Source organism: Saccostrea cucullata, unplaced genomic scaffold (genome assembly GCF_032062105.1).
Source record: "Saccostrea cucullata isolate Sc308-1 unplaced genomic scaffold, CSIRO_AGI_Scuc_v1 ctg194, whole genome shotgun sequence".
Taxonomy (NCBI): Eukaryota; Metazoa; Mollusca; class Bivalvia; order Ostreida; family Ostreidae; genus Saccostrea; species Saccostrea cuccullata.
The window spans coordinates 77151-87500 of NW_026939778.1; the positions used below are offsets into that span (position 1 = coordinate 77151).

Sequence of the window (10350 nt, forward strand, 5' to 3'; positions counted from 1 at the left end):
AGCTTTGTCATTGTGTGTTGTCCTTTGTGACACCTAACCTCAAAGTATGGAGGTATTCCATCCCCTTATTAAGACTTAAAAATCTCTTACCCTAAATATCCATAACTTTTATCATGTAATACTGTGAAATTTATTTTTAAAGTACATTCGAGCATAAAAGCATATACTTCAAGATATTTTCAAAAATGCAATTAAAATGATATCTAAGTCAGGATAATTGATTATTTAAAAAATTGCACGAAGGTAATTGGGGACCAACATTTTTTTTTTTTTGATTAAAGTATAAATTGCTACAAATATCAGAGAGTGCTGTGGTAAAAAGATGTAATTCATTAATCACTGGAAACTAAGAAACAAAAGCACTTTTGTACCAGCTAGACGTTATAAATGATTTTTAATCCTAGACATGTATGATGTAATTATGTTGCAGTTCCAATTTTGTTTTTGGCTGCACTATCTAAATTATCAGAAAGATGGTCTCTAGATGCTAAAATAAAGGACAAATTTTCAGAATTCTCCAATACCATTGATTTTTTTTTCTCTTCATTACTGAACACCCTTTAGTACTAAATCGTTATCAGCTTTTAAGAAATCTATAAACTTTGGTATTTTTTTTGGTCATCTTGATTTCTGCAGTTAATATTATTCACATAATTTCTTATATACTCTTAAAGTACATGAAAGAAAACTTTAGGTGGGGTGATTGACATTGTTTAATGCTTATCATTGCTTATATTTAAACCCCTCTTGTGACAAGAAAAATTTGATTCCATGTATTAGGAAAAACACAACTAAAAGTACATTGACAATAAACATGTACTTTAACTAACTAGAATTTCAATACGTACTTACAATCTCTTCATTTACATCTTATTCTCCTTTAAGTTATAGCCATCAATTCAACAGGGGGTAAAATTTACATTTCTTGATACTTCATTACAGTACATGTACCAGATTGAATTCCATAATTTGTAATAAAATGACACAGCTTGACAGAAACTATGTTGTCAAGTCCTTTTGAAATTCAAATTAATTGGTGTTGATTTACCCCTTTCCCTAACAACAATGGACAAAACTTAATTTAGGCACACTTCTTGGACAAATGAACAATTTACACTGATAGTTTATATTATACTGATAGTTTATATTAAGCTGATGGTTTATACACATTAATGGCAGCATTCCTATCGATAAAACATTTCTTTCTTCTATGTTTCGTGTAGAAGTGCATGTATGTAGACATAAGAGTCCATTTTGTTCAATTTGTTAAAATTTTTTTTTAAATCTTTAAGATGAACTAGAGAGGACTTGTATAGGCAGTGCCTTTTGTCCAATCCTTTTATGAGTATTCATAATAAAATATTGTTGAAATTATATCTACTAGGTGAGTTTATGTTTTGTGTTGAACTTTTGTTTTTACCATGGTCACAGGTTTGCAACAAGATAAAATTTGCAATGGATTGCGAGTCCACAGGTTACTACAGAATAAAAATCATCTGCATCAATGTGCAGAGTTTGAATTTTCTCTTTGCCCAGGTGAGTGTTGTTGTTCAAGGGCTGCTTCACACCGGCCACTACACTCACCACAAGTGTATCTTGTAAAACTAGATAACCATGCAAATTTTTTCTTGATACATCTTTGCTTGACATATAAACAAGTATTTTATTGTTAGGTATAATAAAATTTAAATGAATTATATAAGCATAAAAATAGTGCATGATATAATTTATAAGTTACTGTTTAAGAATGCATTAATATTTTTCAAATTTGTAGCAGTATGTCAGAGAACAAGAATGCAGGCACTAACAGAAAGGAGCGAAGGTTGTCTTGGTGGAGTGAACAGAGAAAGAAAGACAAGAAAAGAGAAGGTACAAAAAATAGTAATGTCACCATGTCAGGAAGAGAAAATACAAAAAAGAATGTCAAATAAAGAAGGTACAAAAAATAAAAATGTCAAAAAAGGTACAAAAATAGAAATGTCTAAAGATGCGGGTGAGGGTTAGCAAAACTTTTCCTAGTGAACTGTGACCATGAAAATGTCACAAAAAAGCAAAAGTTGATGTTTTGTACCAAGCCACAGTTCTGACAAGATGTATGCAGTCAGTGGAATGCATCTTTTTTCAAAATAAACCAGACTTAAACATGTTTATTTAGAACTTGTTTACAAGTGTTTAGCCACAATTTGCACATATAAATATCCTTTATAATTACAAAGCTGAAATAATGCCTCAATATACATGTATTAAATACAGAGTTTAGTACCCACCTTTTAAATTTAGCCTAAAAGCAAAAGAGAGGTATACATCTGTGTTTACCTTTTTTACAGAGAGAGTTTTCTTTTACAGGTTTGAGGAAAAGCACCCTTACTGTTAGACCATCATTATACACAGAAACCAAAATAATCACCCAGGAAAACAACAGTAAACCAAGGGCAGTCAACCATACCAGGGCCAAAAAGAAACCAGTCAGTGACGAAAAGAACAATAAGATCAACAAAACCAAGCCAGTCAAAACCGAACCGAAAACCGAATCAGAAGCCGGAGAAAGCCCAGCTCCGAGTCCGTCCAAACTCATGCCCCAGAAGTATGTCTTGTTTGTCGGTAATCTCCCATACACTATAACCAAAGAACAGCTAGAGGAACATTTCAGGAAAACAGGTGTGCTAAGACTCAGCTTCTTGTGTGCTTTTCTTACCTATTAAATATAAAAAAAAATTACATTTGATTCTAATATTCTTTCTCTTTTTGGAGAAGAGGCAAAACAGTGAAATCAGGATTTTCTTTGTGAATATTTGAATGAATTAAGCATCAATATTTCAGATGGTTTTAAGATAGGCTTTGATGTAAATGAATGAAGTGAACAGTTTATTTATGCAGCTTCATATTAAATCTACAAAATTTACCTATCTATCTTTCAGAACTATTAAAACTAATAATCAAGAAATTCAAATGGTATACATGTATTGCTTGCCCACTGGTCTTATCTGAAAGTATTAGCCAATAGTATTACAAAAAAAAATTGTATAATTTGGTCATTTATTGTAAGTATTTGATTTTTAGGTGGTGTGAAAGCTATAAGGATTCCAAAAGAGAAGGGAACTGGGAAGAGTAAAGGGTTTGCATATGTTGAACTCAAAGACAGGATAAGCCATGGAGTGAGTATAGGGTATCTTGGAAGTTAGTGTACCTGGGCTGGAAGTATAGGGTACCTGGGCAAGAAGTATAGGGTACCTGGGCTGGAAGTATAGGGTACCCGGGCTAGAAGTATAGTGTACCTTGGCTGGAGGTATAGGGTACCTAGGCTAGAAGTATAGGGTACCTGGGGTGGAAGTATAGTGTACCTGGGTTGGAAGTGTAGGGTACCTGGGCTGGAGGTATAGGGTACCTGGGCTAGAAGTATATGGTACCTGGGCTGGAAGTATAGGGTACCTGGGCTAGAAGTATAGTGTACCTGGGCTGGAGGTATAGGGTACCTGGGTTGGAAGTGTAGGGTACCTGGGCTGGAGGTATAGGGTACCTGGGCTAGAAGTATATGGTACCTGGGTTGGAAGTATAGGGTACCTGGGCTAGAAGTATAGTGTATCTGGGCTGGAGGTATAGGGTACCTGGGCTAGAAGTATAGGGTACCTGGGCTGAGGGTATAGGTTACCTGGGCTAGAAGTATAGTGTACCTGGGCTAGAGGTATAGGGTACCTGGGCTAGAAGTATAGGGACCTGGGCTAGAAGTATAGGGTACCTGGGCTAGAAGTATAGGGTACTTGGGCTAGAAGTATAGGGTACTTGGGCTAGAAGTATAGGGTACCTGGGCTAGAAGTATAGTGTACCTGGACTAGAAGTGTGGGGTACCTGGGCTAGAGGTATAGGGTACCTGGGCTAGAAGTATAGGGTACCTGGGCTAGAAGTATAGGGTGTCTGGGCTTGAAGTATAGGTTACCTGGGTTAGAAGTATAGAGTACCTGCAGGGATTTATCAAGGCTGTTTTTACTACCGGTAAACGGTACCTTTCCCCTCTTGAAAAAAGTGAAAAATTCCCCTTTTCAGATAGAAAATTCTCTGATTAAACAGAGAATATTTAAAACATCGTATTGAAATTTTCCGTTTTTGTCCAATTGAAGTTTAACAGCATATCCTAATTTACCATCCTAGTCATTCAAACGCTTTTAAAAGAGAGAGTAGAATATTCAAGCTTCTATTTGATATTGATCGGTAAACATGTGCCATGTCCATGATGACAAAATATACGTCTGGATTGCAGAGTTAAAAAGAAAAGTGTAGATGAGTAAGACGGAGCTTATATCACTATGGATCGGAAGAATGGAGTAACAACAAAAACAATGTTAGTAGTGAAACATGAAAAACAGAATTGATTTGTGATAGATATTGAGAGAAAAGAATTGAATGAAGTATTGACCTGGTTTAATTTTTTTTTTTTTTTGTTAATTAATATTTTGTCTAAAAAGTGAAGTTTTTGTGGCCTTTGTAAAGGTCTACAAATGGCCTTCAGAAGCTCTAAGAATGCAGGATTTTGCTCCATTTATTTAAAAATTTTCCGGGGGGGCATGCCCCCGGACCCCCCTAGGCATGCGGCTCTCATTTTTCCCCTTTACATATAAAACGGTAGTAAAACAAAATAGCTAGATAAATCCCTGACCTGGGCTGAAGGTATAGGGTACCTGGACTGGAAGTATAGTGTACCTGGGCTAGAAGGATAGGGTACCTGGGCTAGAGGTATAGGGTACCTGGGCTAGAAGTATAGGGTACCTGGACTGAGGGTATAGGTTACCTGGGCTAGAAGTATAGGGTACCTGGGCTAGAGGTATAGGGTACCGGGGCTGGAAGTATAGGGTACCTGGGCTAGAAGTATAGGGTACCTAGGCTGGAGGTCTAAAAATATCTAAAATTCTGGAAATATCATACAATTTAACCTGATACAATCAAAAAGGTAATGGTTATCATATAAGTGGAACAAACAGTTTTCCTCTTATTTTTAAGTTTTTGCAGTTACATATACAGTCAAACTTCGCTATCTTGAACCTGATGGAACTGAGAAAAAACTTCAAGATATCCAAGGATTCGAGATATCGAAGGTTAAATACTTAAAAAATATGTGGTTTGGACTTCCAACTCACTTCAACATACCCATGGTATTCGAGATACTAGAGTTCGAGATAACGAAGTTCAACTCTATATAGAAGAAAAATGCATTCAATACCGGTAATTAAAAAAATGATATAGGTATTTGATTTATCCAACTTTTTTACACTTTTTCAGATAGCCTTAAGGTTGCACCATACAACATTGGCTGGACGTAAAATAAATGTTGAGTTCACGTCTCAGGGGGGAGGAAAAAGTGAACAACGGAAAGAAAAACTCAAATTAAAAAACTTAAAGCTTGCAAAAATGAAGATGCCTCTGAAGAATTCATGATCTCTTGTGAAAGATAAATTTATCTCATTTAAATGATTCATTTAGTGTGGATGGAATTCCTGCTATCAAGTTGTGAAATTAGAGCATGTGTAGAGAAAATGACCATAGAAGTAGTAAAAAAAAAGTGTGGTTATATTTAAGGAGATTAACAGTCGAGTCTGGTGTATTTGTATGTGTACATGCAGGTCATTAACACTTCAAAGCAGGTACATTTTGTTGTGGTTATAGGAAACACATTTCCAGATTTAAGCCATTTGCTATACATGTATATAAATTTTAAAGGTAATTGCCAAGACCAAGGCTTCACAGCAGTTATTACTGTGTTAGCAAAAACATGAATTTTGATAACAAGTCAGAGTAGAATGAGTATTCTGTTAGTGGTAAGCTCTTTGTATACTGTGTATACTATATTTGCATATCATGTACAAAAATGTAGGCACAAGGCTTAATGCTTATGTTAGGATCTTCCCAATTACAAGTTAATTAGTATATCAAAATAACAACAAAACTAATATACATGTATACAGGATACACACAACTTTGTATGAATAATGTTGTTTAATTTGTTAATATTGGCTTGTTGGTGCATTTTGCCAAACATTTGGTGCTTATTATATACCTTCACATAAAATTTTGAATCTTTGAAAAACTTTGAGAATATTTTTGAAAATCAGAGAATTGTAATCTGCTATATCTCCAAGTTTACAGTGGATCCTCATTTATCCGGACGCTCTGGTTCCTTGTCAATTTGTCCAGATATATGAAGTGACTGGATATCTGAATTACCAGTTAATCAAGACAAAATAACGTTAAAAAATTCTGTTCCGATGAAAAATTGTCCGGATACTGAAGCATCCGGATATCTGAAGGTCCACTGTATTTCCTTTCAATATTTGTATGCAGGATCATTTTCTTAATGAATGATTTTTTTTGTTGTGAATCAAATATACATAATATATTTGTATGCAGGATCCTTTTCCTAATGAATGATTTTTCTTGTTATGAATCAAATATACATAATATATTTACATGATATGTTTAAATGTCAAGTTTGGAAGCATTTTTTTTTTTCAAAGAACTATAATGCACCAGTACATATATGCTGGGAACAAATGGATGAATCAAAGAAGAAATATATTTGACAATCTTTTTTTTGTCAATGTTTTAGTGGGGTAGGGTGGGGTCACAATATGTATTACAAGGGGGAAATCTTAAAGAACAGAATGGTCAAAGCTTCTCAGGTGAGCGTTGTGGCCCATGGGCCTCTTGTTTGTCTATGTGTTTAGTGAATTTGAAAATTGGTCACAATGTGATTTTTGGGTAGACCTGCAATTTACATGATTTATTGATGCTTGCATTTTAGGAAAGATGAAATCAATTTCTTTTTATGGTAACAAACAAGTTCTTTATACTGGTGAATGGGGTTGATTGTAGGTTTGTTGTTTTTTTTTTTGTTAGGATGTTAAATATGAATTGAGATAAATTATTTTATTGTGTGAAATTGTTACACATCTAAATCAAGTGTGAAAAGTGAGTGTTTATTTATTGGTAGAATTGAAATTAAATGATAAAAACTAATATGTTATTGATTGTTGGTCTTTTTTGATGCACTGAGTGTTTGGCCTATAAGACATTGCTAGGAAAGTAATGGACATGCCAGGGGAACAAGAATTGATGTTGTGTAATGGAATGAAATACATGTAGTTGATAGTTATAAAAATCAGACAGAAATGAGAGAATGGTGAAGTTGTCTTGGTGGTAGAGAGTTGGGGTATTTATAAAAATGTTAGTGATGATGATATTGGTACATGTGCAGTGGAGTCTTTACTGTTAACAGTGAAGGTACAGACAGGGGATGGGAGGATAGTGAGGGACTGAACTGATAATGGTTATTAATGGAAAGGTTGACTTTAAGTAAAACTTGAGAAGTAGTGAAATCATTTGTTCATCCTCCTCACCTATCCAGAACACAATTCCATACACTAGGTTGTCCAAACAAAACAGGACCAAGGGAAGAGGAAAGCTCTTTCAGAAATTGTACAACACTTTCACTTGTAATCTCTACGTATTGTTAATATTAAGATAAAGCTTTGAAATTAAAATAATTGGCCATAATGACCCACACAGTATGATGATTCTTATTTTTTTGTAATATGTAAACAAAGCTATGAAATTCTTAAAAGTATGTCAAGGTGACCTACATTTTGGTTGTCACATTCAGAGGACCCAAGTGAGTCAACCACAAACTGAAACATTTTTTGACTAAACCACTTTTATAGTATCCTAGTAAATCTTGAGATTCCAAAAGAAGGCACATCACTGTGCCCTTCTCTTAAATCGATACACCTCTCTGACTGAAATTGATTTTTTAAGCATCTTATTATCCTTGATGATAAAAAGTAGGTCAAGGATAAAAACTAGGTCAAGGCAAATTATTATAATTACTTTGATGAATCAAGATGCATTAACTGACAAAGTCTGATAATTCTATGCCCATGTACTCAAAGACCCTATGATGCCTAAACTGGGTTGATAATCCTATGCTTCAGTATCCCAACTATGCCACTAAAACAATTTGAAAATGAATACCAGCAAATTTCAAAAAAGTAAATTTAATACCATAACATCAGGATGCATAAACTCTTTAATCAATTTGGAATGCATCACATGAATTTTGCATCAATAATTAACAAATGATCACCTGTATTTAAATTCCACTAAAAAGTGTGAGGAAAAAAGAAAGCAATTGGTTTTATACAAAAGATTTTAATAGTTTTGTTCTGTAACATTTAATGAGTAGCACTATATAAGATGATGAGGATGAGAGTGTCACTGTACTGAGGCTAGGTAGTCCTTGACCTCTGGTGGAGTTAAACGTCGGAATCCGTCTTTATTACAAATTCCTATTTCTATGTTGTCTTCTGTCATTTGACCTTCAAAACTTTCTTTCAAGGTCAAAATGGCTGTGTGGACTGCATCTTCCAATTCTAGGTTATCACTGTACCTGTAAACATTATAAATATTTTAATTCTTGTAACATTTACTCTTTATAAGTGTGCTGTATACATGTTCTGTACATGTGTGCTGAAAAACTTGAAAAAAAAATACAGAATGAAGGGGAATATTGTATTTTGTCTGGACAAACATCACTTTCATTCTGTATTTCACATACATGTATTACAGGACACTGGAACAACAAATGATGTTTTGCCCTCTAAATGTATACTAATGTTACTTTTGTAACTTCCCTACCTGTACAATGAAATATTATCCAAAAAGTGACATTTGTGACATTACCTTTTCTCTAAAAATGTTTTTCCATTAACATAGTTCTTTCCCATTGCTGTTGCCTTCCAAGCAAAATATGCTCCCTAAAAATAGAAAAAAAAATACATACATAACCTACTTTTGCTAATTTACAACAACATTTACTATGTACGCTCTTACTTTTAACATTATACTGGAAGTGCTTACAATCAAGCAGCCTATAATTTCTATGTTGAGTTTGCATACATCTTATACCTCAATGAATTATCAGTCATTGACTTATTACAGTACTTACACTGGGGTCACACTGGTACAGGTACGGCCTCTCCTCATCCTCATCCCAGCCAGCAATCAGTAGAGATACTCCAAAGGGACGCACACCTCTGATAAATCAATATTAACAACTTTAGTACTGTCAGCAGGTCATATCTACATGTACTTATAATTATATCAAACTTGTACAAGTTGAAGTTAAATAAAAATATCTTGGTTTTTTTTTACTTTTATTCTTTCAAAAAAATTTGTTCAGCTATTCTCAGTAGTTTAACTTTGTTAAGTGCTATTTTAATGGTACATGTACGTATAACTGAAAAGTCAAGAAATTTGAGAATAAGGAACATGATCAAACTCCTCATAAATGCAGTCCCTCTACCTTCACCAGATTTCATAAAATTTTTACTAACAGATCTAGAATAAATTATTACATGTATGGATCTCCAATTATCCAATTATAGTTCTGTGTTATTATTATTTCTTTTTTACGTACCCTGACTGTGTGTATTCCTGCATGACGTTGGCTATTCTGTGGACTATCTGAGCTGTAGGTATATTCTCTTGGTACGCTAAATAATAGTTCTGGGCTAACTTTCTGGCATTCCTCAAGAGTACTCTAAGGAAAAGAGGAAACACATTTCTTTTATACTTCAGTTCTATGTTTATAAACAAAACCTTGGATATTTGTCCTTATAGTTGACTGGTTCTTTCTGTTCTACTGATAATTTTCTGCTGAATTACTTTTCATGATCTCAACTCCCTCACCACTCTCATTTTATTAAAATTTGGGGTAAAAAAAACTATTTATAAATTTAACAGTATTTAAATGGCAGTATAAGTAAAAAACAGGCAATTTTTTTCCTCATAGACTCAATTTCAGGTCCAGAAGATATGTTCTGTTGTTAAAGAAGTAAAAGAGTATGCTAAGATAAAAGTTAGGAACATTGTGAGATGGAAGCTTAAAAATATAGATGTACAACTCAAGCTGTGTGAACTTTCCCCACATTCCACACATTTTGATAGATGATACTAAATAGACAATACACCTTTTTTAAGAGCACAAGTCTGTAGCTCTCTGGTCATGCATCCATCCGATTTTTTTCAGACCTGTGGTCACTCTTATTATTGCTTTGTTTTCCACTTTTTGATGCTATGTCTAGCTATATGCTATGTCTAGCTATCAAAAGCACCAACATTTTACCTGTAGTCAGGACCCATGCCACTGTAGACCATGCCCACATTCTTGGTAATCATTTCAATCTTGTGAATACTGTTTTCATCATATAATATAGACTTCTGCTTCTTCTCTGTAGCTAAAACTACTCCATTTGAGGCTAAAAGAAATAAGAGGCCCATGGGCCACATCGCTCACCTGAGTAACTT

The 10350-nt window shown here is 34.2% G+C and overlaps 2 protein-coding genes across 2 annotated transcripts in view; one reads left to right on the forward strand and one right to left on the reverse strand.

The window, feature by feature from the left end:
• The window catches only part of LOC134253961 (uncharacterized), a 50132-nt gene extending 43763 nt beyond the window's left edge, over positions 1–6369 (forward strand). The window contains exons 3-6 of the mRNA XM_062736536.1: positions 1775–1869; positions 2347–2658; positions 3061–3155; positions 5272–6369. Coding sequence (XP_062592520.1) covers positions 1779–1869; positions 2347–2658; positions 3061–3155; positions 5272–5427 — 654 coding nt within the window. The 5' untranslated portion in view covers positions 1775–1778 and the 3' untranslated portion in view covers positions 5428–6369. The remainder of the gene's footprint in view (positions 1–1774; positions 1870–2346; positions 2659–3060; positions 3156–5271) is intronic.
• Positions 6370–8173: 1804 nt separating this feature from the next.
• Positions 8174–10350, reverse strand: part of LOC134253919 (proteasome subunit alpha type-2) — a 7223-nt gene continuing 5046 nt past the window's right edge. Inside the window, exons 3-7 of the mRNA XM_062736494.1 lie at positions 10169–10301; positions 9461–9583; positions 8990–9077; positions 8725–8798; positions 8174–8431 (exon numbers count right to left, since the gene is read on the reverse strand). Of these exons, the coding sequence (XP_062592478.1) occupies positions 8257–8431; positions 8725–8798; positions 8990–9077; positions 9461–9583; positions 10169–10301 (593 nt within the window). The 3' untranslated portion in view covers positions 8174–8256. The remainder of the gene's footprint in view (positions 8432–8724; positions 8799–8989; positions 9078–9460; positions 9584–10168; positions 10302–10350) is intronic.